Genomic DNA, 15,352 nt, shown 5'->3' on the forward strand with positions numbered 1-15,352 from the left:
TTTCTCATGTCCTTAGTGAATGTGATTTAGTGACAAGTCGGAACCACTGAGTTGCAGACTGGTATACTTTTTAGCATCTAGGAAATGATCACTGGAAAACTGACAAAGACCATGCTTCTAGAAAGCCCATACTCACTGGGCAAGGTCTTTGGAAGCTGTATCTACCATCCTTCACTTTTAGCTATTATTTAAAATATTAAAGGAAAGCTGTAACAACACTATCGAATACAGCAGAGGTCAGCAAACATTGGCCCTGTTTTTGCAAATAAAGTTTTATTGGAGCACAGCCACATCCATCATCTCTATCCTTTCTGTGGTCGTTTGATGCTATAATGGGGTACATTTTAGTAGTAACAACAGAGACTGTGTGGCCCACAGAGCTGAAAATATTCTCTCTCTGGCCCTTTACGGATGAAATGTGCTGATCTTTGATATCGAACATTATGATATGATAGCTAGTAAGGTTTGAATATATAAAGAAGTTAATATAATTAACCAAATCAGCCTACAAAATAGGAAATGATTTTCTTATGTGCCCTCTGAAGGGAAACACATTGGGCTGGCCAAGCATCAAAATTCTGTCTGGCATCATCATCTGCTAGTTACTCGGCCACCAACCAGCAAAATTATGGTCAAAATCAAGATCATACTACATGTAATGGTCTCTGAGCTGGGTTCTACTCCTATGTTGTAAGCTGAGCGGACTGAGGAAGGATGCTGTCTCGGAGAAGAACACTACTAAATGAATAAATAGAGGGACAAATGATGAACAGTGCGGTACATTTGTGAAGCTGGGATGGTGACCTCCATCTCTTAAAAGCCAGGGTGCATCACCTCCTTCATCTGTCCCACAGCCATCCCTATTCCTGGCCAACCATATCACTTGGATGGACATTTGGTCCTAAGGAGAAAAAACTGAGAGTGTCTCTGGAACAATCCAATTTATGGCCAGTCCCAGTGAGGGGAACTTTACGCCACGGGGACACTGGCTACTCCATGTGTTCTCAGATGCGTCAAGGCTAATAAATTGTATTATGAAGATTATTTACTCTAAACTGACCTGCACTTCCCAATAACAGAGAAGCATGATTTTTAACATTACAATCTGAATTCAAGATTTCCACTGAATTTCAAGGAAAGAGAATCCGGGTTTCCAGTCATGGGTCAAAATGCTTTGTGTAATGAAATAGAAAGGCCTAGTCTTGAGGAGTATGCTAATGGAAATGACGATAAAAAAGTAGGAGATGCACCAAATGACTGGTTGAGATCTTCTCCACACTTAAAATTTCTTGGTAAAAGAAATTAAAGCAAGCTGTAACATACCTACCACATATGTCCAGCACCATCTGGCCAGCCACTCTTTTCTCTACAGCCTATTCCCCAGACACCCTCTCTTCAAATGTCCTCCTTGGCAGATTCTTATAGGAAAAAAACTGCATCTTAAACTCTCTCTGTACCATATTCATATAGTCAAGTTAGAAAATGACAAAAAATATCTCAAAATCAAATAATTTATGGATCACCAGGAATAGTGTGACATGTTAAATACATCCCTCTGGCTTTTAGCATACAGGTCATATATTCCAGAAGAGTGTTTTTCTTCCTAAACGAAAAAAGAGAGGGCCAGAAGTGCACAGATTTGCTGAATTAAAAATAACATATATAAGAAATTTTATCATTTGACTGAAAAGTTAAATGGATATACTAAATTTTTAAACAAGCCAACAATTTGAATTCATTTCTTACTTCGACTATGTCCTTAATTTATTTCAAAATTGCACATTATTTCCAATTTACTACATTTTTCTTCCTATGTGGTTAGAAACTTAATTTGGTGGCTGATATTCTTGAATTCATTTCAGTGATGATTCACAGGGGCTTAACTAGCCTGACGGCAATTGTTCCAGTAGATTCCAATTTCCTATGTATAATAAAAATAATTTTCATCCCAGATACTTAAGATTTTATTTCACACACTAGAGCAACTGATTCCATGGTTTTTTACCCCTTGATTACACATGTCCAGCAATTCCAGATGCACTGGTTTTCACAAATGAATTGACATCAAGTAATACTCTACAGAAACAAATAGGAGCCGAACTCTCCTTGTCTTTATTACTGAGTCCCGTGATTTATTTCTTTTGATTCTGTCTTATTCATTTCCTCCACTTATTCCATTTCAGCAAATCTGCTTACTCAATCCTCACACTCTGATTTAATTTAATGCTTCCAATTTAAAAACTGCCATTTGTAATAATCTGGCATTTCTTACATCTGTCTAAGGAAACTGGCTTGCTGTTCTTAAAAATTCCTGAATATCCACTAAATACTTCTTGTGAATTTTGATCATCTACTAGTGTTCTGTGACAAAAGCTATGAGACTGTTTGTTTCAAAAAACATGTATGCTTTTTTTTCTTTTTTTGAGGACTTGGATTATTTTTGTTTAAAATAGGAACAAAGTCATTCTGATTTAAAGAAACAGCTCTCTTTGTCTTACCAAAACTCCCGGAATGTGACACCAACTAGAAAACTTGAGGTCAGTTTATAAAGCTAAATTTAACTTATATTCTTAATAAACACACTGTAATAGTTATCCAAAGCTATTAATTCACAAGCTACTGGATTCTAGCCATTGGGCAATAATACCCCAAGTTAAGAGACGGGTATCCCTTCTATCACTAACTCTGGAAAACAAATGGGAAAGGAGGAACAGAGATGAACAAATATATGTGCATAAAACACTCTGTGAGAAGTGACAAAATGTAAATTTAGTAAATTTAATCCCTTGCTGAAAGGCTTAAAAGAAAGAAAAAACCACCCACCCACTCAAGAATTACATAAGGCATTCCCTAATTATGTCAAGGTTTTAACTGCTAATTTCCATAAAGTAAACATTGATGTTATAAATTTAAAATTCAATCTGATGGAATGCACAGACATTTTTGATCATCGTTTTACGCCCGTGTGCGTGTGTGCGTGTGTGTGTGTGTGTGTGCGCGTGTGCCTTGAATGACAATGTGTGAGCAAGCTGGGGAAGCCACAAAGAGGATACTTGTGTGAGTTCTGACTGTGCAGCTGTCGTGTGAACTTGTTCATCTAAATGGAGATTAGTAGGTAAGCTGCCCTCCAAGCCAACATTCATGGTAGCTCACATTGCTATAATGACCCCTGTTGCTGCAGTAAAAATACACTCCCTGGTCCACATCCTTACTCAAGCATGTACCATACATGCAACACTGTCTTGTGTTAACTTGCTATTTTGGAATTAAACAGCTAGGGTTCATCAATTTGGGTAATTTTTAAAATTTCTCCAGGAATTATCTTTTGCTTCTGATTTTGTCTCTAAAACCATAGCTAACAAGTTTTCATGTATAGATGGACGATGGATGTAGTGGCAGCCTGTAGATTTGGCATTAAATAAGATTTAATTGACATAAAATATTAACAGTCCGTAAGACTAAACACTGATGAGATTCAGTTGTGTAGTAAGGCTTTACATTGGTTCTATACCCCTCACTTGCTTTTCGAGAGAAAAAAGGAAGGTATAGTTTTTGCCGATACCAAAACGGTTTTATCTGCCCCTGGCAAACACCATATTAATAAAAAGTATGTACTAAACAAAGTCATCTATTTTAGGAAAAAATCGCTCTAAATGGTGACAGGCTTCCTCACAACAATGTGATTACATCATTACATTCTGCAAACTTGCACTCTAACCATCATGGCAATGAACTTTAAACTTTTATCTCAATTTCTCAGCTTCACATATTCTCAAGAGCTTCTCTCTTATTGCTACTATCTGGTCATTCATGTAAATTAAAATAGACACATACAAGAAAAGGCAGAGTTTTGGGGTTTTTGTTTGATTTTTTGGTTGGGGGCGGGGTAGGTTTGATGCAGGGCTTGAACGAAGCTACCACTTTAAAAATTAAAATGTCACGTACTTAATGCCACTGAATTATACACTTAAAAATGGTTAACACGGCCAATTTTACGTTATACGGATTTTATCGCACTTTTTAAAAAGTAGTTCATTTGAAAAGCAAAATCGCTCGGTTTAGGGTACACTGTTATTACTGTATTGTGTTTCAAAGAAACTCCATATAAAGACAAGCAGCCTCTACCCAGGCATGCTGTTAGACTGAAATACGTGAAATTGCCATTTTTGTAGGTGTAAAATGATTGACTATCAGCGATCTCAGATAGTTCAACCTATATTCATAAGTGAAACATAGCTGTACCTCCAACCTTGAGAAGTACTATTGTGTCGTGACTGTCGGTGGCAGCAAGGGCTGTGAGAAATAACTTAGCACGGTGGTGGCTTTTGATGTTAGAGCCACTGCGGGTATAAAATATGTTCTTGAGCCTTTATGATAGTCTGTAACTTTGAGAGAGGGAGATAAATTACAATGCGGTGAGATGCCGTTAGCCTAACGGTGGCTGAGCTCAGGCAAGGGGGGTACCGAACTTGAAATCAGTCATTGTCTAGGAAGAGACTGATTAATTTTAGCTTCTATCTTCTGCCATTTTCTCCCCGCAAAATACTCCCTTCTCTAAAAAAGCCATTCAGTGTGCCAAAATCATGATATGCTCCGAGATCCCCCTTAAGGAACAGGACCTCTATCAATTTTCCTTCCCCAGATCTCCAAGTCATAATAGCAGGAGACACCCTACCCCCTTCTATTAGTACTAGGCGACACCTTGACACCCTTTCAAGCTCCAACGGTCAATGGTTATTACATGTCATAGTCAGGGCCCGACACATGGAAATAGCAAGCATATTCAACAAGGAAATTAGATGATGTTCAAACCCACTACCGCATCAGCAAACCAAAGCATCTTTAATATGCGTGTCCTTCTAAGTTCCTCCTCGGCAACAGCAGAAAGCAATGCATTCCACGCCCCAGGAACATAACATACAGAACCTGGGACCTAAGTTATGACCTATTACACTAATCAAAAAAAAAAAGACAGTTTCGTCCCTCCAGCTACCCAAGGTGACAAACTGCGGATACCCTTCCGTGAAATACCAGCTTTGCTGGGCAGCTTTGGAACAGGAATGGGCTGAAGAAAGGCTGCTCTATTAATTTTAACATCAGCCTTTGGGACAAAACCACCCTGAAAGCAAGACCGTGCCATCAGAGCGATTCCACAAGAGACACAAAGCAGGCCCCCACCCCCCCCCGTCGTGAGCACCCCCCGTGAAAAGCCTGGAACCGGCTATTGTCAGAGGGCCGGGTACCTTTTCTCTCTTGGCTTTGTTCAGTATTTTCCTCGGCTGCAGTTTCCATGGCTGGCTTCATACCATCCACCAAAAATGCCTTTTCCCACTCCCCCCGACACACACTTCTCTCCCCTCCTCTTCCTTTTCTCTTGGACTCCCCTCCGTCTCTTATTTACACCGCGTGATTGAGAGGCTCTGTTCTTCACTGCAGTGGATCACAGTCTCTTCCAAGATGTAAAAGTCTCGTCAGTGGCAATTTCCCTCTGCCTACTGGTCTATAAAGACAGCTGCCAAGGAGCAGGCAGCCATACGTCACCGAGGATACCAGTTAGAAAACAGCCCCTCTGTGCCCAAGTGCGCCCCAGTCCTGATGTGCGGCTGGGAGCCGCCCCCACCGCTCAGCCTCCCTCTGATCCCCTGCACTCCGCTCCAGCTCTCTCCTGCCTACTGCACCCAGTGAATGCTAATTAATTCTCCCAGGAAAGAAGAGATCTGTGACATCAGAGGAGGGGATGTGGAAGAGAAAGGAAACGGCCCCCTCCTACCACGTGACTTGGCTGGTTGGCCACATGTATGTTCCCAGGGCATGCCTGTCTGGCATAAGCAACCACTTTCTTTCCCGTGGGACCCCCTTATGGGGCATCACAGTTTGACTGATTTCATTTACCACCAACCCTGGCAGAATAAAGCCAGAGAACTGGCCCACGGTCTCTACTTTATTTGCTTTCTTTAATATTTGTCTCTCACACAATCTCTAGATAGATAGATAGATTTTAAACTATATCATCTATTAAAGAGAGGAGAAAAAATACCTATGAGAGAAGAAACCCAAAACATGGATTTAACAATAGCAATGTAACAGTTTGGTATTAGATTTAGAATTCATTCCCTGTCTATAACTAACATAGTTGATAATAAAAGAAATTTTAGCTCAAGCCCAATTCATAAAGAGGTACCCTTAGGTAAAAATAAGGCTAATATATGCTAGAAGAATATCCAGCTAACATTTTGGTGGCTTCTTGGGATGAAAATAAAAAATCGAGTGGTTTCTCCTATTGGCCGTGGTTATTTCTACATGGAACTTTATTAGAACCCTCCCTCAAAGTCAAAAGAGTGTTCTTGAGAGCATTCTAAATGTTTGGCCTAAAGGCTATCATACTGATGATTTTGATTGCTGGATTCACAAGCCTCCTTGCACACCCAGATACTATGGGACAGACATTCTCCATCCATCCAAGCTTGTAAGTCTTTATCATGGCTATGAGCCATGTTTCCAAGCATCACACACCATGTTTTAAGCATTTGGTTGACCCCACTAACCTTCATTTTCCCTATTAAAAAATCTGTAGAAATTCAAGCCAAATATGGGATGAATATTGATAACCACAGGGTGAAGGGTTCCCTGACCAAGAACAGAGTCTGCTGGTTTCTTAGGTCGAGCACCTATCTTAGAACCAAACAAAAAGACAAGCCAGGGACCACTCTCTCCTAAAATATCTCTCCCAGTTTTGAGGATTTATTGCTTAACACTAAAAACAAAACAAAACAAAACAAAAATAAAAAACAATGTGCAAGATCCTGTATCAAAATCCTCTAACAACCTGATCTTTTAATACATTAGTTTTAGATAATCCCCAAAGCCTTCTACATTTAATACCTCTGGCCCTGTTAAACCAGAAAAGATGTTTGAAAACCAGTTTAGCTTGTTTCAACATTTTCCTTTAATTTGACATCTCATTTTTCACTTCAACTATCGTGGAGAAGAGCACGCCCATCATCAACCATTCCCTTTAATTATGGACCCAGCCAAGTTTCTTGTCTCATGGTGAGGGGATTGAGAAGCATGGCAGCCTAAAATTTCAGGTTTTCGAAAAGAGATCCATTTGTGGTGTAACTGTCTCCATGGGAAACCTGCTGATGTGTCCAAACAGGATGGTCTTAAACATTTTTGCAAAGTCTACTGAGGTGCACTCAGACAGAAAGATGGCAACTGTTGCTTTTCACAGATCACTTTCCGTTGGCAGCTCAAATCCAAAACACAATTCAATTCGGCACAAAAGGGGACCATTGTGATTAGCTATGTTATTGGTTTTTATTTAAAAAGTATCTAGCGAAATCATTCAATGGCAGAACGGGCAGAACAGAATAATCTTTTTGGTTAGTCCTTGAATGATTTTTAAATGTTGGCTAAAGTGGGAAGGCAGAATATGGAAGACATTTAAAATTTAAGGACAACTCTGGTTCTCCATCATAGTCAGGGAAATGAAAAACATTGGACAAACTACTCACAAATTCTTTGCTTAATATCTTGCTCTACTTTGACCTGGAACACTACATGCAAATGAACAATTGATCATTTCTGCTTTATTCACAACTTCATTTTCTTTTCATTAGGCTAATATATGACAATTCTAAAAGTTCCCATGTTAACTTTATAAACATCCTCAAACCTCCCTGATGTTTATGATAAACCGCTTAAGTCTGAAAAAGGATAGAGAAGTATATACATTTATAACGTCTCTGAGGTATGTATCCATTTGTGGCCAGAAAAAGTGGGTATGTAGAAGGAGTAGACAGGAAATGTCTCGCAGAGCTGAAAAGCTTTTCTCTGAGGCCCCTGTGTTGAGGCAGTCTGGCTGAAGAATACTTCTGAAAGCCACAACAGGAAGAACAAATGTTGACACAAAATGCATGTATGAGATGGTACCACACAGAATTGCTAATACTAAGAAGAACAGTAGTTAAAGGACAGGAGTCAACAGCTAGGTGAAGAGGCACGTAGGACAAAGCATGGGGAAAGGGTGCAGAACTTCCATGCCCTCTCCCAGTCTGTGACTCTCCCCAGTTCTCCACTTGCTCACCAACCAGGAAGCTCTCCGAACCCTGTCCTTTTGGGTTTTTATGGAGGCTTCTTACATAGGCATGACTGATTAGACCATCATCCATGGTGACTGAACTCAATCTCTAGCCCCTTCTTCCTCCCCAGAGGTCAGTAGGTGGGACTGAGTTCCAACCCTCTAATTACATGGTTGGCTGCGTTGACACCCAGCCCCGTCCTTAGATTCCAAAAGTCACCTCATTAACATAACAAAAGACACCTTGAAGGCCCTCCATTACAGGGAAACTCCAAGGGTTTGAGTAACTCTGTGCCAGAACTGAAGGCCAAATACATATTTATTACAAATCACAATCCCACAGTCTCTAAGTACAGTAAGGTTGCACTGTGTGTCTCATATGCCTGTGATCCAATAGTTGATGGAAGCGCTGAACACAGCAAGACCAAGGTGCGAATACTCTCTAACCACTGTGGACATCATCCTGGGCAGTTGACTGGTTCACTCATTCATTCATTTATTCATTCAGTCAATAAAGATCATTGAGCACCTACTGCATGCCAAAAATGGAGTCACTATTCTATGTTCTGATTCCGATGGTGCAGTCAACTGAGGGAGCCCTGAGGACGGGATGACTGCACAGGAAGGCACAATGACCCACCTCTACATCCTTAGCACCGTCACATGGCCAGCAATAAACACTGTCAAATGCCTACTCCTCCCACCTTTCTGGAATTATATTACAGGTTTCTTCTGGCCTCAGGATGATTCTTCAATGGGGAGTCAATCACCAAGAAGGGATGCCTCCATATTTCTTCAAACTACTAATTCTACTGAAATTTTCCCATGTCATGGAACATTTTTTTCCCTAAAGTCCAGCCTCCCACAAGGAGCTAAGACTGCATCTGTGAAGGGCATCTTGGTGATGCTCTCTGACAGTGACAGGCAACTCACAGCCGGTGGGTTTCCCTGAGACCTGTTCTTTCCAATTCATTCCTAAAGTTTCTGGGGCCTAGGAGACACTCATATGCCCTGGCTTAATCCTTCCTTCCTCTTTGCCCCTCCAAGGAAATCAATCCCCAGAGAAACCACCCCAGAAGCAAAGACAACCCCGCTTGACATTCTACTGCACCTGCATGGAAGGATCTTAAATAAATTGTGTTGTAAAAGAAATTTTTGTTAAGTGACTCCTATTTTCACATTTACAACCTCCATGCTATGAATCGAAGTTGTGTTCTAATTGCAAATATCTGAACCTTTGGAGAGAACAGAATTACAAATACAGAAAGAATTCTTCAATCTTACATTTTAAGCAGAAAAGACATTCCTCAATATAAAGTAGCAATAGTACTCAAAATAATAATACTTCTGTGCTCTGTTCAAAATGTGGCATCAATTTGAAAACACAGGAACTAGAAATATAGAATGGAGCCAGAAATTTAGAATATGATTGTCTAGAAGTGGGTCCTTTCCATAATTAGACCTTCCCGAAGCTCTATCAATTTGGCAAAGCTTTTGTCTCCCATTACCAGCATGAAATTTGTAATTGCACATTCAGTGTGGGGTTTTTAATGCCTTCTGATTCCTTACTCTCATTCTTTTGCTGATGTATTTCCTCAGCCCCTCTTCTGTATCTGTTATACTTTCCTTCATGGGAAATGACACCACATAAAGCTAAGAGCGGAAATGACAAATCAAGCTGGATGACATATATGCAAACTGTCATACAGCAAGTATAAGCCATCACCATTAATGTTTCCTGTTAGTGGCAGAGGTGGTTCACAGGCAGGCCACTGCCACAAAGCTGGCTCATGCCGACCACAAAAAGCACACGGGAGCCTGTTAGTCAAATCTCTTCCCAACCTAATCTGTTGTTTACTTAGTGACAGGCAGCGTCCTCAGTACGAGCTGAAAGAGCCACCAACAGTCATTGCTGAGTTTGGCAAAAGCTACCTGAGGGGAGATGAACCTCTCCCTCCTGTCAAAAATTCCACTGTACCTCATCTTCTAAAGGAGACAAGAATACATGTGGCAGGAGCAGGCTGATGTGTCACATGGCAAAAACAGGTGTGGCATGAAAAGTCTCAATATACCAGGCTGGCAAATGGGCACATGGCGTGGGGAATACTGGGGCGTGAGGCATGTACATCTCCCTCACTGACATGGACCACATCTGTTTGTCCCAAAGTCAAGGTCAGCAGTGCTGCTTCTGTCCTCTCTCTTAAATCAGGGCTCAGCCTCAGCTAGTGACATCTGGGGCCGGCTAATTCCCTGGTGGGGTCTGTCATGTCCACCGCAAGATGTTCCGCAGAGCCCCTGGTCTCTACTCACTGGATGCCAGTGGCTCTACCCGAAACAGAAATGTTTCCAGACACTGCCAAGTATTTCTCAGAGGGCAGTTACCCCCAGTGGGAATCCACTGCCTTAAATCAACCTTTTCTTCTCTAAGTTTTCCCTGGCTACTGGGAGGTTCTGCTGGCCAGTGGCTACACACCGGAGTCATCTGGGAAGCTCTGAGAATACCAAGGCCCAGCTGAGGCTCTGATCTGACAGTCAGAGGTGTGTGGTGGGCACGGGAGCTTTACAATCTCTCCAGGGAATTCCAGAATGCAGCCAACTGCTGCAGGCAGTGGGGACACAAAATGTGTGATACAGTGACAGGGACACAACCAGAGCCATTTAATGAAAATTATACAGAGGGCAGTTTGATGGATGGAGAGGAGCCTGGAGGGGCCACACGTGACCTGGGAAGAGGTGGACACTCTGCACCCAGCTGAGGCAGAGACGAAAATGGCACCGAGGTGAGGAGAGGGGATTCAGGGCCGATTCCAAGACTTCCAGCTCAGAGCCCTCAGAGGTGGTGAGTGCCGTCAGGAACATTTGGGGAGAAGAGCTGACGGGTTCACTCCCTAGGGCTGCCATAACAACGTACTACAGACTGGGGAGCTTTAAGCAACAGAAATCATTCTGGTAGAGTTCCGGAGGTTCCAAGTCTGAGGTCTTTGTGTTGGGAGGGCCGTGCCCTTTCTGAGGGCTCTAGGGGCGCATCGCTCCTTGCGTCTTCCAGCTGCTGGGGGCTACCGGCTTGTAGACACACCAGTCCAGCCTCTGCCTTTGTCATCACACACAGTCCCCGTGTGTCTGTCTTTTCTTATAAGGACACAGGTCATGCTGGCCTGGGGCCCACACTAACTGAGTATGACCTCCCCGTAACCTGATCACATCTACCAAGACCGTGTTTCCAAATAGGGGCACATTCACAGGGACCAGGCCTTAAGGCTTCAACCCACTTTTCTGGGGACACAATTCAATCTACAATGGGTGATGAGGAGTCAGAGACGACAGAAACTATCAGGCTTGCCAGCCGCAGGGACCAAGGGAGATGGCACCGAGGGGAGACCTTGAGGGGGCCACCCAAGGCAGGGGGCCTCTGGTGGAGAACTCTGGGACAAGGCCCAGGTCGCTGGCACACACCCAGGACAGGGCGCTGTTACAGAGGAGGATGTGGTCCACGGTCGAGGCAGCCAGAAGGCGACCACTCGGCAAAGGCCACTGAACTAGAGAATTCCAGTGTCCTGAGTGCCTGTAGAAAGACTAGGATGGAGACCAGTCTGCAGAGGGGCTGGGAAGCAAAGACGAGCGCCAAGGACAGCGCGCTCTCTGGAGGAAGGTGACAGTGAGGGGAAGGCGAGGAAGGTGGAGACAGAAGTGACAGCAGAGGAAGCGAGTCCCAGGGTGCCTCAGGCACAGCTGATGGAGGTTCAAGAAGATGCGAGTGCAGGCGGCTGAGTGACAAAGGTGGATGACTTCTGGGCCCCTGCCTCCGGGGATGCCCTCTGCAGCCGGAGGGAGGAGAGAGGAGGTGGAGGGAAGAGGAGCGCTTACCCAGGATTTCAGGAACTCCAGCCTGGGAGAGCACACAGGGCCAGAGGGAGGCTGGCGTGGGAAAATGGCCCATGGGTCCTTGCTGTGGCCCCTGCCACAGCGCTAAGGGGCGGTGCCGCAGCCCCGTGTCACAGGCGACGCAGGGGAAGGAGTGCCAGCCGTGGTCTCCGTGAGGTGGCAGCTGGCGCCGGGTCCACGCTGCTTGGGGATTCGTGTGGCTACGTCTCCGGAGGGTCAGAGACACGAGGTACACAATCAACATCGCCTCATCCTCGTGTGCGTCCTCGATGGAACCACACTTAGAGTCACGACAGAGACAAGGACCATCAGATGGGTTTTCAAACTGGTTTTGGTTAAAAAGGAAGGTTCTGCCTCTTCCCGGACACACGAGGCATCTACCAGGAGGCGGACACTGTTCCACTGACGTGTGCTTCCTCGGTAATTACCCGTCGGGGGGCTCAGATCCCTCATGAGGGTGGCACACCTCAGTGAGCTCATCTGTGGGGGCTGCCAGTTCACTTGAGCACCAAGCATGTCCCAGCCCCTGACCCAGGCCAGGCCTTCCAGACCCTTCTGTTTGCTGCTCACCTGCAGCTACTGGGATTGCAGTCAGGGCTTCGGAGCAGCATCTACTGAGTTGGCCAGAAACCACCAGGGCCAGAGAATCCTCTCACCCAGACAGGTGGTGGCTCAACCTCAAGGCTGGGTGAAGCCGGGGTGCTCCAAGGGGGGGTTTCCTTACATTATTCACCAAAACCCCAACCCGTGCTGCCTCCTCACTCCTCTTCCCCTCCTGAAAGGCACAGTCCCAAGCCCGCCTCCTTCAGGAAGCGTCCTTGGTTGACTCCACCCATTGTCCTCTTATTCGGATGCTAGCCACCCCCATCTCTTGGTCATCAATGCAAGCCTCTCCAAACACAGCTGTCTGCGCTGGAAGGACACCTCCTGCTTTTCCCTGCCTCCCATACAGATGGGAGACAAAGACTCATGCCAACCCTAACCTTCAATGTCATGCCCCAAGGAGACAAGTCTCATTATCTTTGGCCTGTTTTGCTGAAGGAAGCCAGACATTTTCAAATCCAAGGTTAAATCAGAAGACACGTGGGCTGTGAAAATTCTCACAACCAAAGCTGGAAAGCGGACAAGCCTGGCAGGGTAGCGATAGAGATGATGTGACCCCTTTACCCTCCGAGAACTCCAGGGGCATTAAGGCAGCCTTACTGTTGCCTCAGTGGAGTCGCTGTCACCTTTCCCTCAAATGCAGTCAATGTGTGACTCTGGGTTTTTAGCTGCTGGGCTGTTGGATGAAGGCGCTTTGTCAGGCAGGCACATAGGCCTCCTGCACCTCTTGGGGACCTGGACCCCTGCAAGCCCACCCCCAACAGTGCTCACTTCCCATGGATCTGAGCAGCAGGAAGCATAAGCGGCCTGGGCCCGTTATATTTTCCCAGCCTTTGTACACGCTCCTCTGCAACTATCACCAAGTCATCACAAAAACAGTGTAAGCCCCGGCTGCCAGGGACACTTGGCTAGGTCCCTTCAAGAGCTGCATCCATGCGCTATAGGTGAGAGAGCTGGTGGAGGTGGACCCAGGCACCAGGCTCGGCACGGTGTCCAGAGGGCCCACCGCACCCACGAGATGTGACAGTAGCTCAGGAGGTGAGGAGAGAGGCCGACACTCAGGGGTCAGGGTCTCCTCCACACCGACAATGCTGCATGCCCCTCATTTTCCCCTTGTGATGGCAGCGGGCGGTGGGCATAGCCTCCCCCTGTGTGGATGGAGAAAGCCAAAGGGACGTGGCCAAGGCTGAGCTGAGCCTTGACTCAGGCCATGCGATGCCAAAGCCAGGAAGTCAGGAGTCAGGTAACGGCCGAAGCTACGCAAGGGCCCAGGTGACTAGGTGACTGGCTGCACCAGCTGCTTAACCTAGAGACTCGGTCACCACCAAAGGCGTGATCAGAAAGGCTTTTCCACAACCTGCTACACTGTCTCCAAACACGGTAGCCTGGAGCTCACCTATTCGCCCTCCCAAACCTCGGGAAAAACACAGGGCTGCAGGCCTCCCCGGCCCAATACGGTTTTCCTGCTTGGATCCTTGCCCACCACCGCTTCCAGCCCAGCTCTCCTGCTCTCTAACCTCCTGCGGCCACCTGACCTTCCGGGGCCTCCACTTCGCCATGCATTAAAAGGGATCACAGAGAACTCCCGTCCTCAGGCTAGAGTGAGGGCAGTGAGACAGTCCATGTGCAGCTCCCCCGCAGCACCTCCTGTGTGCTCCTTACACCGTCATACAGGTTCCAGGAGGAGGTAGAGAGAGGAAGGAATCGCTGGTGATTCTACATCCTTCCAGACCTTTCCCTGTCCCTGAGAGGTTTGCTTCTGAGCCCTTATGTGGCCTGACTGGATTTCCAAAGACACTCTCCACCCCTGACACCCCCCGAGACCTCCCTAAGTAGATACAGCCTGGATGCAACGCCTGCAAACAAATAAATGGAATGACGATGAATAAAGCCAGGGGATTAACCAAGATGTGCCTCCGAGGACACTCTTTAACAAATTGCCAAAATTGGTTGCCGGAATCTGGAGGATGTTGCTAACACCTGGGTCCTCAAGACCAAATTAGATTTGCTCTGGGTATTAACAACAACAAAAAGACATAGCGCCCTGCCCTGGGAAGGGCTTCTAGCTTGGTTTAATACTCTGACGTTATTGTATTGAAATTCTTAATCTGACTGTTGAACTTGTGTTTGGAAGGGAAGCCAATGGGATGATGGGGCATGCGCATGAGCAGAGCTCAAGGTGGGCTCAAGGTGGGCCCCTCGCCACCCTACCGGCAGATGGCACTCATGCTGCCCTGTGGGCCCGTGAGGCCTGGGAACTTCAGCGGGACTCAGAGTCTGTACAACGTAAGCACACTGTGTCTACCACTGAGTAAGCGCTGGCTCACCCCTCGCCAGTCATGAGGACTTTGCTGGCTCCCACCTGCGCCTCTGTTTTCTCACCTGTCAGAAGACCGGACAAGGTGCTTTGTGAGGCTGGTTCTGGCTCTCAGGTCCTCTGGGCAGGATGGTTGTAAGGCATAAAAGAGAAGCACATAAGGAGCTCCCACCCCCACTCCCCATCACCTTTCTTGCTGGCCTGAGTCACCCACTGTGCAGGTCAAATGATTCTCCACTTTCTCCAACGGATGTCTGAACACCCTCGGGTGGATTCCACTGGGCTCCAGGTATTCTTGCAGCAAGATGCCAGAAACTTCCTTTTGAAGAATGTGTTAAATTAGGTTGTTCTTAGCTTCGATCTAACAGTGCCCTTTAACCTCTCAAAGCAGTTACCCTAAACTTACCTTCATATGCTCAAGGCACAAGGGAAATGGAAACCCATAAAACCACTACAAATACATTTTATAG

At 45.6% G+C, this 15,352-nt stretch overlaps 1 protein-coding gene across 8 annotated transcripts in view; it reads right to left on the reverse strand.

The window, feature by feature from the left end:
* GPM6B (glycoprotein M6B) overlaps positions 1-15,352 on the reverse strand; it is a 142,997-nt gene that overhangs the window by 34,485 nt on the left and 93,160 nt on the right. For 4 of the 8 annotated variants that reach the window (XR_005030396.2, XM_036912952.2, XM_036912953.2 and 1 more), the window contains exon 1: positions 5,244-5,682. The exons of 2 other annotated variants lie outside the window; for them this stretch is intronic. Coding sequence is in view for 5 of the 6 variants with exons in the window: in XM_036912952.2 (XP_036768847.1) it covers positions 5,244-5,304 (61 nt within the window). In the remaining variant the exon portion in view is untranslated. Of the gene's footprint in view, positions 1-5,243; positions 5,683-15,352 lie in introns of those variants that run through there. 2 more of the 8 variants (XM_036912955.2, XM_036912956.2) reach the window with 2 other exon arrangements.

This window comes from Manis pentadactyla, chromosome X (assembly GCF_030020395.1).
Source record: "Manis pentadactyla isolate mManPen7 chromosome X, mManPen7.hap1, whole genome shotgun sequence".
In the NCBI taxonomy this organism is placed as follows: domain Eukaryota; kingdom Metazoa; phylum Chordata; class Mammalia; order Pholidota; family Manidae; genus Manis; species Manis pentadactyla.